Genomic DNA, 25,860 nt, shown 5'->3' on the forward strand with positions numbered 1-25,860 from the left:
TCACGCCATTCTCCTGCCTCAGCCTCCCGAGTAGTTGGGACTACAGGCGCCCATATACATTTAATAGTATCTGTTTTGGTAAGAAATATGGAACCAAATAGTTCATAAGAAACTGTGGCTTCATGAACTAAGACTATGTATAAAATGTATTAATTAGTAGATCATCCGAACTTCTATGGAAATCATATGTCCATATATTTTATCAGTGGCTTTAGTTGTGGAAAATAAAACTATGTAAAGGATTCATGAATACAAGATTATCTTAATTTTCTAAGAGTGTGATATTTTATATAGATGTTTATAGTTATCATGAAGATATTTCCCTATGCAAAATATATAGTAAAAAAAAAAAAAATTCAGAAAACTCAGAAAAAAACGCATCTTTCCCTACCCTGCTTCCCTTGATCCTTTAATTGAGGCCTGCACAATTTATCATTCGCCTTGGTCATCTGCCCAGCCTAGCACTAAACATTCACTTTTCTTCACCACCTGTACCACAATACAAAATTATTTCATATTTATTTATTTTGTTTTTAGGTGAGTTCCACTGGTTTTCTTTGTTCGTTTGTTTGTTTGTTTTGATTCACTTTGCACTCCCAGAGGTTGGCAGTATCCAGCACATAACAGTTACTTGATCAATATTTGCTAAGCAAATGATTCCTTTACCTGGTTCCACTGCTCCTCTGAGAGTACCTATCACATTGTAAATTCTTGTCACTTCACTGGTAGAGTGGATGTGCATCTTGACTTTTCTAATGCAAAGATAAAAGACAATCTTTAAAAAAAAAACGAAACTGGTTAACAGATTAACACTATAAGGGTTAAGGGAATTTTCCCCTCTGCCTTTGAAGGTTCAAATCTGGTCAAATAAACTGAAAATCGATTAACAGGAGAAAAAGATACAAACTTATTAACACACCAGTGTATACAGGAGCCAAACAAAATGTGAGACTCAAACAAAGGCCAAATGGCTGAAGTTTAACTGGCACCCACTTCACAGGGGAGGGGGAAGTGGGGGACTGCAGGTGGTTTTGAGGGGTGGTAAACGGTTTTCAAGAGAGTTAAATGGACCCGAAGAGCAGGCAATAGTTTGTAAATAATTCTCTTTGGAACTTGAATGGAACTAGAGAACAGTCAACAGCTTGTGACAAGGCCTGTGTAAAGTGATATGCCTCAGTCTTCCTTCCTATTATATGAGTTCAATCTTCCCTGGTCAATAAAATTTCAGGGAGGGGAAAGAAAGTCATTGTCTTCCTTCTACAGGAGCTTCAGATAAGGGAACTTCAGAGAGAAACTTCCACTCTGCTCTTGTAGGGTGAAGTTGGAGGTCAGAACTATTGATTCTGAAGCTGCATCTAAGGACTTTTATCCTTTAGTTCAAAGTGCTCAGCATGCCAGAACACCATACTTTGGGTTATCTATTTTCTGAGTTCCAACAACACCCATAATTTTTAAATCTTCAATCTTGTTTAAAGATGTCTAATTGTTCACAGGCAAAAATTACACTGGTTCTAAATTGCAGTTTTGTTTCCTGCTGGTATTACATAAATTTTACTTTTTCTGTCATCCTCTATAGTATTTTTTCTTTTCTTTTTTTTCTTGAGATGGAGTCTGGCTCTGTCACCCAGGCTGGAGTGCAATGGCGGGATCTCAGCTCACTGCAAGCTCCACCTCCCGGGTTAGCGCCATTCTCCTGCCTTAGCCTCCCGAGTAGCTGGGACTACAGGCGCCCGCCACCACGCCTGGCTATTTTTTTCTATTTTTAGTAGAGAAGGGGTTTCACCGTGTTAGCCAGGATAGTCTCAATCTCCTGACCTCGTGATCCTCCCACCTCGGCCTCCCAAAGTGCTCATATTACAGGCGTGAGCCACCGCGCCCGGCCTAGTATTTTTTTCTTTAAGGCTCCCCCTTAAAAGAGTTAAAATTAAAATTGTCTCTTAACTGTGTAGAAAAGTTTCCAGTAAAGCCAGGTCCAACATTGTAGGGCACTTTGAGACTTCCTCTCCAGCTGCTATCTGGTGATGCTGAGCCACCCATTTTTCTGTTGGACACAAAAAAAACGGGATTAGCCACAAAAAAAACCCCTGAAGTAACACATTAAAATGTTAATGGATTCACTTTATTGAGAATCTGCTCATAATATCTTTAATGAGTACAAAGTGCTTTGAATATAATATGTCATTTAAACCTTACCACAATTCTGAGGAATTGCTTCCTCCACTTCACAGATGGGGCACAGGAGGCTTAGAGATTAGATAACATGCCCAAAGTCATGCAACTAGTAAATGGTTTAATTAAGATTCAAATTATTGATAAGAATTTGATCTGTGTTACCAGTATCTAGTAGTAAATCTAAAAGTGCTTTCCAGAGCATGTGCTGAAGAAAGAGCTTGATGTCTAACTCTCTGAAATTTTCCATTGTTATTTGTCTTACTGGTATATAGTTATTTTTTACAAAGTACTTTCATACACATCTACTAAGAAGACAGGAGGATCCTTTCTTTTGAAAGGATTTCATTTCAGAAGCCCCTAAAAACTTCAACGCTATTTTTTAAAATTCAGAAATAAAGATTCAGGCAGACCACTCAGTACATGCCACGGTCCCTGGTTATCTTTCAGCAGGTGACTGAGAAAGAAAACATGGTAATGTTTATGAAATGGTGGGGTTCTTGTAGTTTCACTTCAGCATATCTGCCTTTACTGTATTGAGATGATGGATTAACTTATTCTTGATTGGGGCATGTAAAACAATATACTTTTACTAAATAGCTACTGAGAGACGAATGTGTTTCCAGACAAACTTAAAAGACTGTTCAAACTGAATAATCTCTACCTTAATCGTAACTACATTTTTATAAAAATTCAGCTGTAAGGCAAAAACAGACTTCTTTGGGCCTACCACGGGCATTTTGTTCCCGTTAAATGAATATTCCAGACAATAGGGGCAACAGAGTCCTTGGCAGAGCTTCCCTTCTAACAAAAAGTAGCCCAAGAAATTATTACTATTTTTTCTAACAAAAAGCAGCCTGAAAAATGTAGCTGCAAACATAGATTAACAAGCTGAAAAGTGCAGGGGAATGCTGGCAGCTGTGCCAATAGAAAAGGGCTACCTGCGGTTAGGCGCGGTGGCTCATGCTTGTAATCCCAGCACTTTGGGAGGCCGAGGAGGGCGGATCACCTGAGGTCGGGAGTTCGAGATCAGCCTGACCAACATGGAGAAACCCCGTCTCTACTAAAAAAAAAAAAAATTAGCTGGGTGTGGTGGCGGCACAAGCCTGTAATCCCAACTACTCAGGAGGCTGAGGCAGGAGAATCACTTGAACCCGGGAGGCAGAGACTGTGGTGAGGCGAGATGATGTCATTGCACTCCAGCCTGGGCAACAAGAGCAAAATTCTATCTAAAAAAAAAAAAAAAAAAAAAAAGGCTATTACCTGGGGGCCAGGCATGTACATATGGAGGGTCCATCTTCCCTGTTTTTGTTACCACATGCACAGTAACAGAGAAATGAGCAACATGGCGCAGCTCAGGCAGAAAGCTTACCTGAATAATAAAAGATTAGGGTGGGGCTACCAGAAATTCACACCCTATGCAAATGGCACACCTGGTCTAACCAGTTTTTCCATGACTTATATAAATCAGACATCACCTCTTCACCATCTCATCTATAAAACCCTCTGCATTTTGCAGTGGACCAGCAACACACTTTTTTCCAGGACCTCTCTCTGCAGCAGAGAGCTATGCTAATATACTATAAACTAATAACATCAGTTGCTTTGGGGGTGTAAATGGATGAGAGGAAAACTTTACTATAAATCCCTTTGAATTGTGAACTTTGTAAATGTATTTCCTTTTCAAAATAAAAATTAATAGTCCATATTCCCATAAAACAATATAATATAAAGCCATGATTGTAGTGTCCCCACAAGGAGAGGTAAACAAATGACTAGAAGAGAACATAATAATAGTTATATATAAGAATCTAATATACCAATGAAAAAAATAATACACATACGTGGAGAATAGAAGTTTCAGTTGAAAAATGTTACTGAGGTATAAATCTCTTTAGGTCCTTTTCTCACTTTATAAATAAAAAATAAATTCCACAAATATTTAAAAGTTGAATATTAAAATTTCAAACCACAAAAATATTAGAAAGTACAAATAAACGTTGGAAAATGTCTCTGAACATATTTGGTAGACTGTAGATGCCCAGTAATTAATGTATAGACAGTATTGAGTTTATAATTCTGTATCTTGTAGTATATCAATTTTGACCATTTGGAGAAGATTTGTTGTCTACTATGTTAAGGCACTGTGTTTTATTCACTAAAAAATATAAATATATAGAAGACTCAGTCTTTCCACCAAAGAGTTTATAAATCACTCAGAAAAAAATACATATAAAACCAATCATAATATAAAACAGAACATGACAGATCAAAGGTAAAGTTCTAAAAAATGTGGACAAAAGAAAGCTTGATTCAGCTTGTGAGATCAGGAATTACTTTCTAAAGAAGGTTTCACTTGATCTGGATTTTAAAGGATGAATAAGGGCTGGGCATGAAAAAATGAGGGTGAAGAGCATTCCAGGCACAGAGGCGGGCAAGCAAAGAGCAAGTGTAAGGCGTGATGACTATTCTGGCTGGGATATAAAATGGCTAACTTTCCTTGAGAAAGAAATTGAAAAACAGTGTAACTCAAGTGCACATGGAGCACTTTTCATAATAAATCATGGCTGTAAAATGAGTCTGGATAAATTTAAAAGGTTGAAATTATACAATCATTTTATTACTCATATACTTCTTTTACTAATCCAACCACAATAAAAGGAATTTAGCAATCAATAACAAAAGTAAATTTAGGAAATTCACAAATACATGGAAATTAAACAACTAACTCCTAAATAACCAATGGGTCAAAGAAAAATTCTCTGAAATACAATTTAAAAATGCTTTGAGATGAATGAAAATGAAGACACAATGTACCAATACTTATGAGATGCAGCAAAAGCAGTGCTTAAAGGAAAATGCATAGCTGTAAACACTTATATAGAACGATCTCAAATCAGTAAGCTAAGCTTTCACCTTAATAAACTGGACAAAGAAAACTAAACTAAACTCAGAAAGCATAAGAAAGAAAATTACAAAGATTGAAAGAGAAATAATAAAATAGAGAATAGAGAAAATCAATGAAACAAAGGGTGATTCTTTAAAAAGATGGATTAGAGACTTAAATGTTAGACCTAATACCATAAAAACCCTAGAAGAAAACCTAGGTATTCAGGACATAGGCATGGGCAAGGACTTCATGTCTAAAACACCAAAAGCAACGGCAACAAAAGCCAAAATTGACAAATGGGATCTCATTAAACTAAAGAGCTTCTGCATAGCAAAAGAAACTACCATCAAAGTGAACAGGCAACTTACTGAATGGGAGAAAATGTTTGCAATCTACTCATCTGACAAAGGGCTAATATCCAGAACCTACAAAGAACTCAAACAAATTTACAAGAAAAAAACAACCCCATCAAAAAGTGGGCAAAGGATATGAACAGACACTTCTCAAAAGAAGACATTTATGCAGGCAACAGACACATGAAAAAATGCTCATCATCACTGGCCATCAGAGAAATGCAAATCAAAACTACAATGAGATACCATCTCACACCAGTTAGAATGGCAATCATTAAAAAATCAGGAAACAACAGGTGCTGGAGAGGATGTGGAGAAATAGGAACACTTTTACACTGTTGGTGGGACTGTAAACTAGTTCAACCATTGTGCAAAACAGTGTGGCGATTCCTCAAGGATCTAGAACTAGAAATATCATTTGACCCAGCCATACCATAACTGGGGATATACCCAAAGGATTATAAGTCATGCTGCTATAAAGACACATGCACACGTATGTTTATTGCAGCGCTATTCACAATAGCAAAGACTTGGAATCAACCCAAATGTCCATCAGTGACAGACTGGATTAAGAAAATGTGGCACATATACACCATGGAATACTATGCAGCCATAAAAAAGGATGAGTTTGTGTCCTTTGTAGGGACATGGATGCAGCTGGAAACCATCATTCTCAGCAAACTATCCCAAGAACAGAAAACCAAATACCGTATGTTCTCACTCATAGGTGGGAATTGAACACAGGAAGGGGAACATCACACACCGGGGCCTATTGTGAGGAGGGGGGTGGGGGGAGGGATAGCATTAGGAGATATACCTAATGTAAATGATGAGTTAATGGGTGCAGCACACCAACATGGCACATGTATACATATGTAACAAACCTGCACATTGTGCACATGTACCCTAGAACTTAAAGTATAATAATAAAAAATTAAAAACAGATCAACAAAATTAGCAAACCATTAGTTAGACTGACCAAGTTAAAAAGGGAAGACTGTAATTACTAAAATCAAGAATACAGGAGAGTATATTACTACTATCTTTACCTAATTCTTACCTTTACTGCAGTGGCTGAAATATAAAAGTCATTCTATAAATGTTCCTTGAGTGAGTGGGCTGTGAGAAGACATTAAAGGTCTCCTGAGCAGAGACATAAGAATGAGACAACACTATAATCAATAGAGGTGGCTACTAAATGCTTGTTTAGTTGAGTAGAGAGTAAATAGTGTTTACCAAAGTATCTTTTGCATCAGACATGAATTTGGGTTCCGGCTCTCTCACTTACTCTCTGAACATTGGTTAAAATGAGTATCACAATACTAACTCATATGGTTGTTTTATAGGTTAATTAAGGAGATGTATGTAAAGCATTTAGTACAACAGTAAGTGCTAAAGCATAATTAGCATTCCATGCAGGATACCTGCTATTACTGTTACTGTTGGCACTATAATTATCATCCTAGAAGTTACTCTAGAAGACAAATTAAAACCGCATAATCACACTGTGTTCAGTATATATGTAAAGAAAAATAGGAAAAAACATACATGGTGTCTCCTTTCTCTCCCATTCAAGTCAATATAAAGTTTTTACCATCACTCACATTTCATCAATTTTTTATTTAAGTTCTCAGCATTCTTGGACCGTTATATAACTTTATATCTCTCCTCGTTTTCTCACATGTGTATTAATAAACTTTTATTTCATGATATATTCCATTTGTAAAACACTGTCTTTTCTATTTAATGCACAATGCTAAACTGCTACCCACTTGAGAGAACCTGAGAGTTGAGTAGGTTGGCACACTCCCAAGGCACATGTGCAAAGAGAGTAAATTTTCACAGTGAAATTCATAAGCAAACCATATGTTCTTTTAAACAATTTTTAAAAACTAAATTACACTTATATGGACTATTTCATTATGGCTTAGAAAGTGGATAAATAGAAATGCCTGTTTTTAATTATGAAATTTTGAATGTAAAATGCACTTTTCCATGAAAGTTATGTTATTAACGGTGATTGTATTTGTAAAATGGCTTACAGAGGCTGACACAGTAATGTCAGATGAATTACATTTGTCATTTTTCAATCAGGTAATTCCATTACACAATCAGAGCACAGCTGATATTGACCTAGTAAACCAGACCAAATTGAAAACATTTAAATAAATCTCACATCTAATTCCATGATATTATGCATCCTTTTTTTCTAATTACAAAGATAATACAGGTTCATGTTTTACTTTTTTTGTTTTTTTTTGAGACTGAGTCTCACTCTGTTTCCCAGGCTGGAATGCAGTGGCGTGATCTCGGCTCACTGCAACCTCTGCCTCCGAGGTTCAAGCGATTCTCCTGCCTCAGCCTCCCGAGTAGCTGGGGCTACAGGCAATCACCACCATGCCCAGCTAAGTTTTGTATTTTTAGTACAGACGGGGTTTCACCATGTTGGCCAGGATGGTCTCCATCTCTTCACCTCATGATCCACTCGCCTCGGCCTCCCAAAGTGCTGGGATTACAAGCATGAGCCACAGCGCCCAGCCCCATGTTTTAAATTTTTATATAACTGCGATAATACTATATATATATATATATATATAGATATATATAGTTTTGAAATTTACTTTTCTTCACTCAATAGTATATCATAAGCATTTTTCTATATTATTAATTATTCTGGTACAACATATAATATCTTTTAATCACTTCATTTACTATCATAGTCATTAATATTTGAGTACATATCAATTGTTGAAGATCTGTGTTGTCTACAGTTTTCCACTATTACAAGTAATGCTAAAATGAGTTTTATCTTTTAAATATCATGAATACTTAGTCTTTATTTGTACATATTTTTAGGCAAATGCATAGTCTATGGTGCTATCAAAAGTTGTGCCTGTGTCCTGAATCTTAAACAATGTAGTAAAGTTTATAGCCCCAAGGAAGAAAGACCAGGGTGCTTTCTCAATCTGCCCTTAAATTGAACAGATGCATCCTACTCCCCAGATGTCTGGCTCCTCACCTCTGAAACTGAGTGCCTTGTCCTAGGTCAAAAAGTGCTTCCTCATAAATATTGGAATAAAATGATTAAGAAATGCTTGAACTCAAAGAAGAAAAGGGACTAACTGGCCAGATGCTTTGGTATCTATCAATTTCACTTTTAGGAAAGCCAGTGTTCTCTCACCTCTAAAGAATAATGCTGGCTGGGCACGGTGACTCATGCCTGTAATCCCAGTACTTTGGGAGGCTGCGGTGGGCGGATCACCTGAGATCAGCAGTTCAAGACCAGCCTGACCAGCATGGTGAAACCCCATCTCTACTAAAAATACAAAAATCAGTCGGGCATAGTGGTGGGCGCCTGTAATCCCAGCTACTCAGGAGGCTGAGGCAGGAGAATTGCTTGAACCCAGGAGGTGGGGGTTGCAGTGAGCCAAGATCGTACCACTGTACTCCAGCCTGGGCAACAGAGTGAGACTCTGTCTCAAAAAAAAAAAAAAAAAAAAAAAAAAAGGACATGGCAATGGGAGAAAGAAGCACAGGAAAGAGGAAACAGTTCCAATGCCAGGTTAAGTGGAACAAATCTGGGAAAGTTTTGATAATGAAAGCAGAAAATTTCGATAATGAAAGCAGAAGGAGAAGAAGAATAGAGATATAAACAAAATGGAAGTGGCTCTCATAGTGTGTAATTCTGGGTCCTCTCAGACTTAGTCAGAGGAACACATGAGTAAGAGATTTACTAGGGAAAAGCATGTGTGGAAAATGAGGAGAGAGCTAGGAAACCCTGAGAAAATCCTTAGACTGCAAGGTAGGTCTAATATTGAATAAAGGAAAAAGGGAGGAGGAAAAGAAAGAGGAGTGTTGGGTGCAGCATCTATTTGAGCCAGGCTATCAGGGAGTCCCTGGGTTAAACTTTTGCATCAGAGGAGTCCCATGCCTTCCAGAAGCAGGCCTGTAGAAGTATCCTTGCCACACTCAGTCATTGCCTGAGAAGAACTACAGGAAGCATGGTCTTGACACAAATAGAGTGGGGTTTTAAAGCACAGCATCTGGAGCAATTGATCAATTAGGCTCCCTGCAGTTACATATCTGAAAGGCTCATTTTCATGGCTGTCATACACTAGATACTCACGTACATACTAAATTCCAGAACAGAACCACTACTCTATTTTATAGTGATAAAATTACAAGGAGCACCTATGTTGGAAAATTTAAGTACTAAAAAATGGAGATAAAAGGCTAACATTTGAAAACTATCAATAATGAAAATTACCCAAACAGCCATCCATTGTTTCTTACGAACTTACTCTAGGAGCTTCTGTGCATCATAGTATCCAATTGGATGAACGGGAATACTTGGAAGACCAACAGCCTCTGCAATTCCACGCCTATAAGCATATTCTGAGAAAAAAAAATTTGCCATATTTCCAGTAAAAACTCAGTTTCATTCAAATGGTTCTCTGTAAATCACATTAAATACATTCTAATGTCACATTTGCTAGAATTGTTAAAGTAAAACAGATTAACAGTTCAAATGTTAGCGAGAATGCGGAGCAACTGAAATCCCCATACATTGCTTGTGTGAGTCTAGTCTAAAATTATACAATCACTTAAGATAACTCTTTTGAAAAGCAATGTCAAGCAGAAATGTACACTATGGCACAGCAATTCCACTCCTGAGTATTTACTCTAGAAAGATGAGCACATGCCCACAAGAAGACGCGTACAAAATTGTTCATAACAGTCACATTTATATTAGCCAAATATTAGACAAAGTCCAGGTTTCTAACAGAAGAATGAATAAAAAATCCATAGTATAATCCCACAATGGAATGCTACTCAATCATCGAAAGAAAAAAACAAATACATACAATGTGATGGAAAATCTCAAATTACTACACTGAAATAAACAAAGCTTTAAAAAAAAAATCTACTGTTTGATTCTATTTACTTGAAGTTCAAACCCAGGCAAACTAATACACGATGCTAGATATTAGAAAGTGATTGCTTCTAGGGGACACAGAGAAAATTGACCAGAAAGGGGTACAAAAGAACTTTCCAGAGTGATGGAAATGCTGTTATATCCTATTTTTAGTGACATAAACACATGCAATTTGCAAAATTTATTGAACTGAACTCTTAAGATCTATGTATTTCATTGCATGTAAACTCTACCTCAAAATAAGCACACACATTCTATCATTTCTTCAGATGTAAGAAAAATTAGAGCTGTTTTTCCATTTTTTTTTTCTGTGTGTTTTTAAAACAATCTAATATGAAACTTAGGTAACTGCAAATCCGTATTCTTTTTGTGCATAAAATGACATAATAATATGTTGTGTGGGATTTGTTTTCAAATTCTCTAGAATAATAGCAAAAAATTGGAATGATAAATAAAACAAGATTGACAACATGTTGATAACTGTCTCTACTTTCATATATGTTAGAATTATGTCATAATAAAAAGTAAAATTAGAAGGAAAATAAAAATGTATAGGGCACAAAAAAATAATTCAATAAACATTAGTCTCATAGAAATAACATAATTTTCCCCCTAAAATACTATCATTCAAATCTGAAGAAAATCAACAGAAACATTCCAGTTAATCTCATTTTATTTTCATTATTTTGACTTTGCATAACTAATAAAGCTTAGGCTAAGCTGCATTTTTTAAAACTTGGAAATAAAAAGGTGGAGTAAATAAAGTTCAGGTATATTTATGTAATTTTGCTATAGGGTAATATGTATCATTTTTTAAAAAAGAAAAAAAATTCTTACAATATATTACATTCTAAGATTTACAAAGCCAAAAATATATATATATATATAATCTTTACAGGAGTCTATGATTTAAGAGTAAAACCAGATGAAGATGTAAACGTCACAGATAACTTGGCAAAGTATTTCACACAAGTTTTAAAAATTTAGTTAGCTTTAAACCACACAAACTTAATGATCACAGATTTTTGTAAACATCATCAAATAGTCGAGCACATTCAAAATAAATCAGCTCCCTTTGTTAATGTTTTACAGGGGAGCCTTTCAGCATAGGACTAGTATGTGGACTCTGAGCCAGACTGTCTGAATTTGAATCCAACTGCTCATTTAGAGGAGGGGTGATCTTGGGCTGACTTCTAGTCTCACTTTCCTCCCCTGTCAAATAAGAGATAATAACATCCCCTAGCTTTAGGGTTGTTAATGCAAGTAAAATGCTGCCATTTAGGAAATACTCTTTTAAAATTATCTCTGTTATCTTATAGCAATGAAGCAATATGCATTTCCTGGGCTCTATATCCTAAATTGGCCATTTAACAAGTTTATGGAACTTCTGCTCTCCTGTCCCTTACCCACAACTGTGAAATCCAAAAACACTGTGAAATTTGTAAATCTGGGGGGAATTTATTTAACAGCAAAATCTGATCTGAGCTGAACTCATTTGAAAGCAAAATTCAACTTGAGCAGACATAAGCCTGTTTATATTCCTTATTCCCCGCCCCCCACTTACTACTTAGTGTAAGTATTCATACACTCTGCAGCAAAAATATTTATATGCTTTTTCCTCATATTCTGTCCCAGGCCCCTACATCACTGTTATGCAAGTTATGGTATATGTGTAACACCATAATGTTTTTTAAATATCTGAAAAAGTCTGAATTCGAAAACCCACCAGGCCCAAGTTTCCAAATAACGGGGTAAGGGACCTGAACCAATCATTTTAGAGCTCAAAATTCTTTCATTCTTAAATGCAAAGAGAATAAAAAAAAGGCATGCTTAGTCCATTGTGCCAAAGGAAATTCTATAATAAAGTCTCTGTCAAATGTTAAGTTTCCTGTTATATTCAAGGATTGATCACTCACCATTTGCTGGGTAACCTGGTGTGAGAGGGTCTCCTGCACCATTCAGATTTAGGATATTTCCACGCTGGACACCACCTCCAGGAAGATTCCATCCATCTGGATAAGATTTCACCCCAGGAGCAAAGTAGTCAGCAGGGTCTGAGTAGAGAATGACTCCTTTGGCCCCTGCCAGCTGGGCATTTTTAACCTAGAAAACACAGTGTCTTTCTTTCCTTATTTTAAACTGGTTGTTCCAGATTCGGTAACATCAGTTTTCAATATTACACTTAAATAAGTAGTAGAACTTTATCTTCAAACTTTTGTCATTAGGCCTACAACAAAGGATATCTCAGAGAGAATTTCCCTTTTCTTTTTGCTACTATAAGCTCCAGAAATCCTCAGAGCGTCAGATTTGGTAATGTTCTTATTAGTGGTAGTGAGTATTTGCTTTTTCCTTCCTCTAGCTTAGAAGTATAATAAGCAAGTAGATCCCACAGGCCAAATTCCTATTTGTTCTATAGTCAAAAGGGAATTTTTTAAAAGTTAATTTCCCACTAAAAAGAAAAATATATTTATTAACTAATAAAATGAGAGTAATATTTAAATTTGCTATGTGTAAACTGTTTTCCCTCATTATTTATAACAATTCATACTACAATTTAATTTAGTAAATATTTTTGTAGAAAATATTTAAAACAAAAATACTGAAACTTAATAATAAACCCAGTGCATGTTTCTTTAGGCCACAGGCATAACCTGTAAGCCAGAACAGAAAAATTTGTTCTGTTCACCCTAACCATCTGCACTGGCCAAATTCCAATGATCAAATGTAACCCTGGGATATAACCTAGTAAATGTAAGCTTTATGCCGACCTTTCTGTAACATGGGCACATCACAGAATACAAGAAAATCATCGTATTCATAAAGTTTTAAGAAAATGATTCTACACATGTAAAACCCACTATGAGGGAGAGGAAAAAAAGATGATTTTTTACCTTATTTCCTCTGAAAACTTTCCCATATCTGGCAATTACAATTTTCCCAGAGCAATTGATTTTCATGTCCCGTTCCAATTTAAAGAAGTCTTCAGTTCGTGCATAGTTAACATACACTAGATCGCCCTGTTGAGATCAGGAATGACTTCATGTAAGTCAGATGTAAAACAAGGAGGTTTTTCTGCATGGGGACTGTTGGACATTTTTGAAAGAAGGAGGAGGTTAGAGCACACGAGAGGGTCAGAAATGTATGAGCTCCGAAGAAGAGATTCAAGGGAAAAATGAATTTAAATTGAGAATGGAATTAGATGGGCTAGAAGCATATGAATTAAGTAATATTTGTTTGTATTTGTCCCACATTTAGTGGCTATGAAGCTGAAGCTACAGAAGCACTCTCCCACAGAAAAGTATTATACATATACATATTGCGGCACGCAACATGAAGGGGTCCAGATACCCTAGGCTAAGAAGCCCTTAATGAGATCTTTCCTTTCTTCAGAGTGTGTTCACAGGGAGCAGTTCAATGGTTCTTAACAACTACCAAGTAAAGATAAATAGACAGGTAACATCACTGGTTTACAGGTCTAATTTCAATCATTAATGTGATGATGTGCAAATCTTATATCATATTTGAGTCTCAATATTCTCATTTGCTAAATGATCTGCTAGATTAAATCAGTGACCTTCCAAGCTTTTTTTGCTCACCTGTTCCCTAAATTAATGTTGGCAATGTACCCCTTCATCTAAAATTTTAAATGTTTTATCATACCTTTAAGTAGCTGCAAAGCATGCAATATCTGGCTTACTATAAATATTAACATTTTTAGATGAAATTGTATATAACTTTTATATCAATCCAAAGGAATTTAAAAACTATATTTATTTACTATTCAACATCATCAATTTTAAAAAATACATGAATATGTTCTTCTTTACAGTCCAAATTTTGTCATCTCTTTTTTTTTCTTGAACTTGTATATTGTCCACCTTCCTCCACAGAATTTTACTGTAAAGTAAAATATATTTGTACTGGGCACTAGGATGAGCTGTCAGGTTCATGGTCAATGAGGGACTTTTTGCTCCAGCTGCAGGGAAGGCTCTCTGCAGACAACCTTCATCTGTCAGCCCCTTCAAGGATTGCCTCAGCTATAGACAGCCCCCTTGCTCAAGGTCATGTCCCTTCCTAGAATGCCACACATTCAGTGACTGATTGACGTGAGGGTACAGAGACCTGGACATCTCAGTCTAACATAGGACAATTCTGAGAAACTATTCCAGACCTCCTTATAGGCTTAGCCAAGGCTATCCTTGAGCTGGCATTGCAGGGTGACTTCTCCCTCTGCCTAATTCAGCTCTCCTTCTCACAGATGTTGATCCCAAAGAGAACACTCCATAATTATCAACTAGCATTCTAAATTTCATTCCAGAATCTATTACCTTAAATGTGGGTATGCTTGAAAGTCTTTTATTAATCACTGTCAAATTTCCTTGAATCAGTATATCTATATAAGTCAATTTTTTAAAAGAAGTATTTATTTTTGTGACAGATTGTGTTAAGAAATAGCTTCAGGAGTAAGTTATAATTATAGGCCAGGCATGGTGGCTCATGCCTGTAATCCCAGCACTTTAGGAGGCTGGGGTGGGCAGATCACTTGAGGTTGGGAGTTCAAGACCAGCCTGGCGAACATAGTGAAAACCCATCTCTACTAAAAACATAAAAAGCAGCTGGGCGTGGTGGCAAGCGCCTGTAATCCCAGCTACTTGGGGGCTGAGTCACGAGAATTGCTTGAACACGGGAGGTGGAGGTTGCAGTTAGCTGAGATCATACTAATGCACTCCAGCCTGGGTGACAGAGAAAGACTTGGTCTCAAAAAAAAAAAAAAAAAAAAAAAAAGATAAAGTTATAATTGTAATTACTACTAGTATCAAATTAAATCTAACAACATCATTGCAATTCTTATAAATAATGCATAACCATAATACTTGATTAGAAATATATCTTAATGCAATGAGTGGGACAGTGAAGCATTATCTTAACACATTTGTACAGTAAGTGAACAAATTATTGCTAGAATGAGATGGATCAGCAACAACAGTTCAATTTACATTTATTGTTTTTACAGTAAGTTCTGAGAAAACTTGGATAGGAATGAAAGATTTGTTATGGAATTGTCACTAACTTATTTAAACTTCTTTCAAGTTATAATCTGAAAATCACAAATTGATCTTTCATACAAGTGTATTTTAATGATATTAGCTGGAAACTCAATTGAGTTTACCTTTAATTTTGCTCAATTGTAAACTTTGAATTGCTAAGAATTTGTTACCCAGCTGTTAGAATCATTCGTTATCTTAACATTGAAAACAATATTTCTAATTGTCTCTTTTTTTTGAGCCCCAAAGATTTTTACAACACAGAGAAATGCTTCATATTGACTTAGAATGGGTGGGAGATGTTTTTCATTTGTAAAATAAGATGAAAATGCTTGTAAATAGGGAGCAGGACCACATGACAGGCTAGCTTTCAATACCATGAAAAAGTACACAGGGTAATTGATGATCTGGAAACTGATCTCTTTAAAACCTTGTCATGCTTGCCTTTGGAAAGTCTTTACACAGCCCAATTTGAAAGCCCTGTCCCAGATGATTTCCAAAATCCTATCATTTTATTTTGGCTATTGTTTCCCGTTTTGACTACACTTTTCATAGCATGTACACAACAAATATATATGAGATATTAAAATAGAATTGTCTCCAAGCTGATTCTAGGATTCATTTCACAAATTGGTGAAGATCTATCATGTGTTAGGCAGTGCCCTAAGTAATGCAACAAATCTCTGCCCTTGAAGGAACTTACACCGCAAGTCGTCCTTCAGTCACAATGGGATTAAGTCTTATTAAACTCACCTAAGTTGAAAATAATTATATGTCTAAAGTGTGTTTTTGACTTAGGATATCTTCAATTTATAATGGGTTTATCGACATAACCTCATGGTAAGCTGAGAAGTGGATTGAATGAGTATGGCTATTGCACCATCATAAAGTCAAAAAATTTTAAGTAGCCATCTTAAGTTGGGGATTTCCTGTAACGTGGATGGGACAATACAATAATGAGCATTAAATTTAATAAGTAAGCAAAGCATACATTATATTAAAAGGTGATAAGTAGTATAGAAAAAATAAAAAGCATTTAAATAGAGTATACAAATGGTGAACTGGAGCTTAAGTGGGTGTAATATTAAATAAAATGTGAATCTAATTGGGAAACTGACATTTGAATCTTTGCCTAAATGTAAAAGGATTACATTTAGCTCTTGTATTTCTTCCTAAGACCAATGTAACATAATGCACTATTAATCACACTATATTTCTGTTTATCATTGTTAGCCCTCTCTGGAGCACATTCTTATTCTATTTTAACTGTGGCTACAAAGTCATTAACCAATTTTATTTCAGCAAAATAATTTTTTTAGTGTAAGTATCCTACATGAAATTTATCCTTAATATAACTTTGAGGAGACTATACATTTAAATGTCTCTAAATATGGCTGTCCTTTGATATATCAGCAATCCTCACAAAACAAATAGTGAGGGAGAGAAAGCTGAAAAAGATATTAGCTTAAAAATGAGAGTAAACTTTGAAAATGAAAACAAGTGTGACAGATATTCCCTCTCAGCACTTCTCAAATGCAAGTTGTCACTGTGAGTTAGAAAAGAGCTTTGTTTTTAGACAAAGACCTTCTTGTACAGTTTACACTGTACCATCCATTGTTCTATGACTGTGAATAAATAGAATCTTGCACTCTTAGCCTGGAATTTTCTTTGTTTCCTTAAGCTTCCATCTCCCTAACTCTTATTTATAAAGATAGAATTGGGAGGCAAAACCAGTGATTCTGAAAGATGGTCCTTGAACCCTCAGAAACAATATCACACTTGTTACAAGCACAAACTCTAAGGCTCCACCCCACTAAACTTAGGAAGTGGAAACCAAAATCTGTGTTTTACAAGCCATTCAGATTATTGTGACAGACACTAAAGCTTGAGAACCACTAGAATAGGCTATATTTTATCAACACTGCAAATTGCTAATTTTAAACATCATAAAGCAGAGTCCCATATTTCCTATTCCACAGGATTCAGACGTAAATTCAAAGATTACTGATAGTGAAATCGTGATTTTTTTTTTTTTTTTTGAAACGGAGTCTAGCTCTGTTGCCCAGGCTGAAGTGCATAAATTTAAATAATAATTTAAAATAGCTAAAAAATGTGAAATGTACTTTAAAAATCTTAAATGACTGTTATCTATTGAAAAACTTGAAGTGTGAAGTGTGAAACTGAAGAACACTGAAATGTATTGAGCAGTGAAAAGATTATGTATAAAAAAACAGGTGGGCCTGATGCGGAGGCAGGCGGATCACCTGAGGCCAGGAGTTGCGATCTCGGCCCACTGCAAGCTCCACCTCCCGAGTTCACGCCATTCCCCTGCCTCAGCCTCCCGAGTAGCTGGGACTACAGGTGCCCGCCACCACGCCTGGCTAACTTTTTTGTATTTTTAGTAGAGACAGGGTTTCACCGTGTTAGCCAGAATGGTCTCGCTACTGACTTCGTGATCCGCCCGCCTCAGCCTCCCAGAGCGCTGGGATTGCAGGTGTGAGCCACCGCCGCCTGGCCCGTGAAATGTTTTAAATACACATATGGACACACATAGTTTTGAAAGAATTAACACTCCACTGGGTTACAGATGATCCAGTGAGGAACACCAATCAGCAAACTCATCTGATATTTGAACATAAACAGCAAACCCATACAACATGTGTGCTCTTTCTATTCAGCCATTGACCTGGAAGATTTTAAGTCTATTTGAAGGAAATAAGAGACAATGATCTTTATAACTCTTTCTTATGATTAATAGTAATGTCAAAGTCCAAAAATTATTTGGAAGATTTTAATTGGGTATGTAGTAAACCTACCCACTAATTTAGGTGTAATCTTCTCCCTATAACATGATGTTTTCTCATCTAGAAACATAAACGGTTTAACTGTTTTTTGTTTTGTTTTGTTTTGTTTTTCTGAGACGGAGTCTCCCTCTGTCGCCCAGGCTGGAATCCAGTGGCGCCATCTCGGCTCACTGCAAACTCCGCCTCCCGGGTTCACGCCATTCTCCTGTCTCAGCCTCCGGAGTAGCTGGGACTACAGGTGTGTGCCACTGCATCTGGCTAATTTTTTTTTGTATCTTTCATAGAGATGGGGTTTCACCATGTTGGCCAGGCTGATCTCAAACTCCTGACCTCAGGTGATCCGCCTGCCTCCGCACCCGGTCAACCTGTTTTTTTATACATAATCTTTTCACTGCTCAATACATTTTAGTGTTCTTCAATTTCACACTTCACACTTCAACTTCTTCAAGAGATCACATTCATTTAAGATTTTTAAAGTATAATTTATATTTTTTAGCTATTTTAAATTAAATTGATTCATTATACTTTCTGCTATCATATACTATTTGGTCATTTCTGTTTAGCTTCAATCTGGTAATATTAATACTATTTTTAAATAAAACATTATTGTTAATTTTTGGTATACATAAGTGATGCAGTTATATCACTGTAAATAATAAAGAAGGAGAATATTAATAAAGAAAGCCCAAAGTGCAAAAACATAAGGAAAATAATTTTACAATATCAAAATTAAGAATCTCGTTTCAACAAAGGAAAACACAGATAGACTGAACAAAAAAATGAAAAATTAGATGGGCAAAACTAATTTATGGTGGCAAAAATGTCAAAGAAAGATATCCTCTGGGGTGTGTAGAGCTGATTAAGAAGAAGCATAAGGGAATTTTCTGATGTAAAAGTAATATTCTGTACATTGATGGGGTGTGGATCATCCAGATGTAGGCATTTGTCAAAAATCAATAAATGTGCATTTGGGATTTGTGCATCTCATTGCAGTAAATTGTATCTTTAAAAATACTATGAATAAAATATAATCAATATTCCTCCTTCTTACTAAGACATTCTCATTACTTAAATGTGGAAAAAATTAATTGGATTACATCAAAAGTCCCTTTATGACCCTTTAATTATTGGCTGAATGTATGAAGTGAAGGAAGGCTTCTTTTTGTCATTTTTATTTTATTGCACTGTGTTTTTACCTCTGGCATTCCTTGAGGAGAGAAAGCACTGAAAGGTGGTACAATATCCGAAACATTTTCATATCCTGCAGGAGGTGGTTCAAATAATGATGTGTTGAAAATCTAAAGAAACAAAATATTATAATCAAAAGTAAATCAGTTAAAGTTTGATTACTATAATCAAACATAAACAAATGCATATTATCTTTTATGTCAGTAGAGGGTGAATGAATCCTTCAGGATTTTGATGATAATATCAGATACCCAGCACTGTGCTAGAAGTTGTGAGGAATTCATGAGATGAATAAATCACAGACTTTGTCCTCAAAATGGTAAGATCTATTCAAGGAAACAAAGCTAAAAACCCCCACCAATAACTAAAAATCAACCAAACAAAAAACAACAATCATAAAATAAGTAAGTACTATAGAAAGAAAAGCTCAGAAGAGGTAAAAAGATACTCTTCCGAAAGGAATATTGTGTACTGTAACCTGTATACTGATAGAAGGAAGAATTAGAAATTGATTTTTTGTAAGTGGCATACATACCAAGCTAGTGTAAATAAAAGCCTAAATATGTAGCTGCTTCACAGAAGGTTAGAAGTAAATTAACCTCATGAATTTCTTGAGAGAACTTGTAAGGACTAGCTTTTGATTTTGGAGAAAAATTTTAATCCCCAAATACAAAGTAACTTTGTTTGGTAATCTCACTCATTATAATAGTGCTTAGATAATTACCTAGGAACAGAGTAAATATTAAATTTACTTAAAAAAAGTACATGATTGGGGAATCCACAACTGGCCATATCTAGATTCTCTGAACAGCATATGTACTGAAAAGAATGAAAAACACTGAACCAAATACATGTCTTTTTAAGTTTATAATTAAATTTGAAAAAATAGTAAGGAATATTCAGAAGCAAAAAAATACAATGAAAGCAAGAATCCTCAGAGGCAGCATGGAAGTTGGCTTTGCCTTAGGTGGATCTATCAAAGCCTATGGCCCCATGAAAAGGATTCAGGAGTTAGTCTAAAACTGGTTCACATAATGGAATCTAGCAGAAGACTGTGCATAAAGCTGGTCTAAGTACAACAATATCCTGGCCAGGCGCGGTGGCTCACGCCTGTAATTCCAGCACTTTGGGAGACTGGGAGCCCAAGGTGGGCGGATCACAAGGTCAGGAGCTTGAGACCAGCCTGACCAACATGGTGAAACCCCATCTCTACTAAAAATACAAAATTAGCCGGGCGTGGTGGCATGTGCCTGTAATCCCAGCTACTCAGGAGGCTGAGACAGGAGAATCACTTGAACCTGCGAGGCAAGTTTGCAGTGAGCGGAGATTGCCGCCACTGCACTCCAGCCTGGGTGACAAAATAATAATAATAATAATAATAATAATAATAATAAAATCCTTCAGGGTTAAGGATAAATTCAAAATAAACTTGCTCCATGGAAAGTAATGGCTTAAGGTAAAGCAGGAAAAAAGGGTTCCAGATAATTCATAATCCTGCAAATTTCCATTCACTATTTATACAGTATGCCTCAAGCTAAAATATTTATTTTAAAGCAGTGCCAGGTTTGTAGTGCTCCCTGGGGCCTAAGAGAAATGATCAGGAGGAATCAGTCTTCAACTTAGCTTTAAAGAATTCCCAAATTCTAAGGGAGAAGAACTCAGAGCCACAAAATCACCAAACACCTCCGAAGTACTATGGAAAAGAGCCAACAGAAAGAACAGAGTAAAATTACAGCTGCAAAGACTGTATTTATGGTATGTATCATACACATGATATTGAACTAAAATTTAAATAAAAATTAAAGCCAGGCTGGGCACGGTGGCTCATGCCTGTAACATCGGCACTTTGGGAGGCCAAGGCAGGTGAATCTCCTGAGGTCGGGAGTTCAAGACCAGCCTGGCCAACCTGGAGAAACCCTGTCTCTACTAAAATTGCAATATTAGCGGGACATGGTGCACCTGTAGTCCCAGATACTTGCGTGGCTGAGGCAGGAGAATCACTTGAACCTGGGAGGTGGAGGTTGCAGTGAGCCAAGATCACGCCACTGCAGTCCAGCCTGGGCAACAAGAGCGAAACTTCGTCTCAAAAAAAAAAAAAAAAAGTTAAGGCCAGGTGCGGTAGCTCATGCTTGTAATGCCAACGCTTTTTGGAGGCCGAGGCAGGTAGATCACTTGAGGTCAGGAGTTCCAGAGCAAAACTTCCTCTCTACCAAAACCTCCTCTCCAAAAATGCAAAAATTAGCGAGGTGTGGTGGCACACACCTTTAGTCCCAGCTACTTGGGAAGCTGAGGCAGGAGAATCGCTTGAACCTGGGAGGCAGAGGTTGCAGTTAGCAGAGATTACACCACTTCATTCCAGCTTGGGTGACAGAGAGAGACTCCGCCTCAAAAAGAAAAACAAAAAAACAAACAAACAAAAAAAACAGTAGCAATGGAATCCATAATTCAGTAGAATATTGTCTCCCTGGTTTTGAGCAACAATTACTGTCAAACTGCAAATTTGTGTCCTACAAAATCATTCTTCCTTTGAGAATGAATACGAAAAACACATTTTTCCACCAAATTTTAACAGTTTTGGGTCGACAGGTGTTCACTTAAAACAAAGAACATTTGTAAACAATATTGTTCAATAAACAAAACAATACCATACAACAAATGAAGCCGCTAAAAGAATCTCTAAAATGATGCAAGAGAATCAGAAAGGAAAGATATTGCAAATGTGTGGTAAAAATTAAATGAGGACTGTATATGATAATAATGTATTACTATCATAATAACAAACATATTTTTCAAGTTTATGAAACAAGATTGAATTAAAATTATGCATATAAATTGGTAATATATAACGAAAGTGAAAGTATTCTAAGGTTTATATATTGTAGAAACATTGATTGAATTATGACACCAAAACTTTAGGGGAAAAAAGGAAGAGTAAAATTCATACTAGAGGAAGGTAAAAGTGACCTAAATATTGTATATCAGAATTATAAAAAATGAAAATGGAAAAAAGAATAATTAAAAAGCATAGTATGTCAGACTAAATAAAATTAGCTGTGTACCAGTTGACAAGGACTAAATAAAATTAGCTGTGTACCAGTTGACAAGGAGTGAAATAAACCTAGGCAAGTTTAAAAGTAACAAAACTGAAAAAGAAATACCAAACAAATATTAGCTTTAAAAAAAATTTTAAGGCAAAGTCAAATAACATTACAAAGAGATAAGGAAGGCTACTACATAAGTGTAAGTCTGTCATTTCATCAACAATTCTAATTTTGTTTACATATGACAATAGGTCCCCAAATTATAGATAACATAAATTTATGAAATTATAAATTATATATATAATATAACATAGACACCACTATAGTGAGGTGAGATAATTTAACATTTATTTCTAATTAATAAAGGAAGCAGACAAAATGAGAGCATGTTAAGGATAATGGAGATTTCAGCCAAATAATAAACAAACTCAAACTAATGTACAAATATAAAATATTACCCCAAACAACCATCAAATTACATGTTTTTCCCAAAGAAACACAGAACATTTATAAAAATTGAGCACGTTAGGCTCCAAAGGAAGCCTCAACAATTGTCAAAGGATTAGTGTCCTACAAACCACATTATTTGATCTCAATATATTCAATTTAGAGATCAGATCAAACAAACAACAAGAACAATGTTTACATTCAGAATTTAAAAAAAAAGACTTGTAAATAGTTCCAGGATCAAAGAAGAAAATACAGAAATTAAAAAATATTTAGATGCTAATCATAACTAAACTACTCCTAATCCAAATTTATGAGATGTAGTTGAAGTGGAAAGGGAAGATAAAGGGAAAATTTATGGCTCTACATACTCATATTAGAAATGAAGAGACTCAACATCAGTAAATTAAGCATTCTATTGAGGATTTTACAAAGAACAGCAACGTAAACACAAAGAAGATAAAAGAGGTAATTATAAAACAAGAACAGAATTAATAAAATATAAAGCAAAGATAGATGAGAAAAGATTGCCAAAGCCAAATTTTATTCTTTGGATACACTAGTAAATTCGACATATCCCTCTCAGGAGCAATAAGAAAATAATATAGCAAAAGTACAAATAAATAATATCAATTATCAAAAAGAGGCACATCTACAGATGCTGAACAGATTAAAAAAGATAAGAAAATACCAGGAACAACTATACTATAAATGTGAAAGCTTACATAAAATGGAAAATGCATTTTAAATAAAACTTACAAAAACTGAAATAAGAATACATTTTTTAGAAAATCAGCCAGGCACGGGGGCTCACGCCTGTAATCCCAGAACTTTGGGAGGCCAAGGCAGGTGGATTATGAGGTCAGGAGTTCAAGACCAGCCTGGCCAACATAGTGAACTCATGTCTCGACTAATAATATAAAAATTTGCCTGGTGTGGTGGCACGTGCCTGTAGTCCCAGCTACTCGGGAGGCTGAGGCAGGAGAATCGCTTGAACTGGGGAGGCAGAGATTGCAGTGAGCCAAGACCATGCCATTACACTCCAGCCTGGGTGATAGAGTGAGATTCAGTCCAAAAAAAAAAAAAAAGTATAGTTGTCTAGCCATATAACAATAAAGTCATATATCAAACAATAAAAATTGTTATATGACATAAAATTATCATGACAAACAATAAAGCCATTTAACAAATAAAAATTATTATATAACATAAAATAGTCATATAACAACCAATAAAGAAATTAAACCAGTAGTTTAAATTTTTCCACAATAGAGTCAAGGCCAACTGGTTTTCCTTGAGTTGGAAAGGTTAAAGGAAAAGATAATTTAATTACAACAAAACCTATTTCAGAAGATATTAAAAGCCCAACTCATTTTAGAAGGCAAGCATAATATTGAAATTATAGCTCAACAAACAGATTGCAAACACACAGACTAAACATGCTATGAGTATAAACAGAATATATATCAATATATGAATTTAAAACTCTAATGCTAATATTACAAGTTCAAAAAATGTAAGATTATTCTAACATTAGAATATCACTGAATGTGATCTTCAGATCCAGAAAGAAAAATTGCATGCTGATCTCAAAGAAAAATGTGTTTAATATAAATCCATATAGCAAAAAATTTTAGTATATGTGGAAAGGATGTACATTAAGATAACCAGAAAAATAAAACAGTAAATATCATAATTAATGGTGAAAAAGAATTAAAGGTATTTCCTTCAAGACCAGAAGAAAGTTAAGGATATCTGGTATCAAAACTTCTTTTCAACATTATACTGTATAGGTCTTGCTCAGTGCAGTAATACAAATGGGAGGGATTTGGAGATGAGGAATGGATCTGGGCAGATTTTACATTGTACTAACTAGAGCAGTAGTTATTTCCCTTTTCTGCGACTGATAGAAGCTACAATGAAACCATATCAACTACTACTTGCCAAATCCCCACATCTTCTGAATTTCCCATGTTTTTTCTGTGATTCACATATGAACTCATCTGAATCACTAGGTAAGATTAAAAGAAAAATTATGCTGAGGTGCAATAAAAATCAAAAAAGGAACAAAGTCGTTATATAAGCAGGTCTTTCAGGCAAGGGAATATTCAAACTTGTCTCACTTGATTTGCCTTTATGGTAATCAATTTTGCAGCACCGCTATGCCACACTGAATTTTAAAGCAAGTTTATGAGCTATTCTAACAAGAAAAGGTTTTTAATGTCAAGAAAATGACTTTTTGGCTGACTTTATCAAAGATAGATTATATTTCAGTCTTACAGTATTTTTTACTTTTCAAAATGTACTAGTAGCCTCAAATTATATATTCTGAGTATAACTAAAACAATATTAGTTTACGATTTCTGTTTACATTTTGTGACATAAAGTCAATACATAGTTCAATCTTTATGGTATGTTATTTCTGCATAATCAAAGGTGAAACAATGTCTCTGTATACATTAAAAATATTTCTGGGGAGGCCGAGGCGGGCAGATCACGAGGTCAGGAGATCGAGACCATCCTGGCTAACACGGTGAAGCCCCGTCTCTACGAAAAATACAAAAAAATTAGCCAGGCGCGGTGGCGGGCGCCTATAGTCCCAGCTACTGGGGAGGCTGAGGCAGGAGAATGGCGTGAACTCGGGAAGCGGAGCTTACAGTGAGCCGAGATCGCGCCACTGCACTCCAGCCTGGACGACAAAGCGAGACAGCGTCTCAATAAGTAAATAAATAAATAAATAAAATAAAATAAAAAATAAAAAATTCTGGTAGGATCCACAAAATACTAATCATATTTGGCTGGGAGCACTGGCTCACACCTGTAATCCCAGCACTTCGGGAGGCCAAGGCGGGCAAATGACGAGGTCAGGAGATCGAGACCATCCTGGCTAACACGGTGAAACCCCGTTTCTACTAAAAATACAAAAAATTGGCCGGGCGCGGTGGCTCAAGCCTGTAATCCCAGCACTTTGGGAGGCCGAGACGGGC

General features: G+C 35.8%; 1 protein-coding gene across 1 annotated transcript in view; it reads right to left on the minus strand.

Moving 5' to 3' along the window:
* FOLH1B (folate hydrolase 1B) overlaps positions 1-25,860 on the minus strand; it is a 66,829-nt gene that overhangs the window by 29,463 nt on the left and 11,506 nt on the right. Inside the window, exons 4-9 of the mRNA XM_011984892.1 lie at positions 19,394-19,495; positions 13,240-13,365; positions 12,265-12,451; positions 9,714-9,807; positions 1,943-2,041; positions 595-752 (exon numbers count right to left, since the gene is read on the minus strand). Coding sequence (XP_011840282.1) covers positions 595-752; positions 1,943-2,041; positions 9,714-9,807; positions 12,265-12,451; positions 13,240-13,365; positions 19,394-19,495 — 766 coding nt within the window. The remainder of the gene's footprint in view (positions 1-594; positions 753-1,942; positions 2,042-9,713; positions 9,808-12,264; positions 12,452-13,239; positions 13,366-19,393; positions 19,496-25,860) is intronic.

This window comes from Mandrillus leucophaeus, unplaced genomic scaffold (genome assembly GCF_000951045.1).
Source record: "Mandrillus leucophaeus isolate KB7577 unplaced genomic scaffold, Mleu.le_1.0 Scaffold276, whole genome shotgun sequence".
NCBI lineage: Eukaryota > Metazoa > Chordata > Mammalia > Primates > Cercopithecidae > Mandrillus > Mandrillus leucophaeus.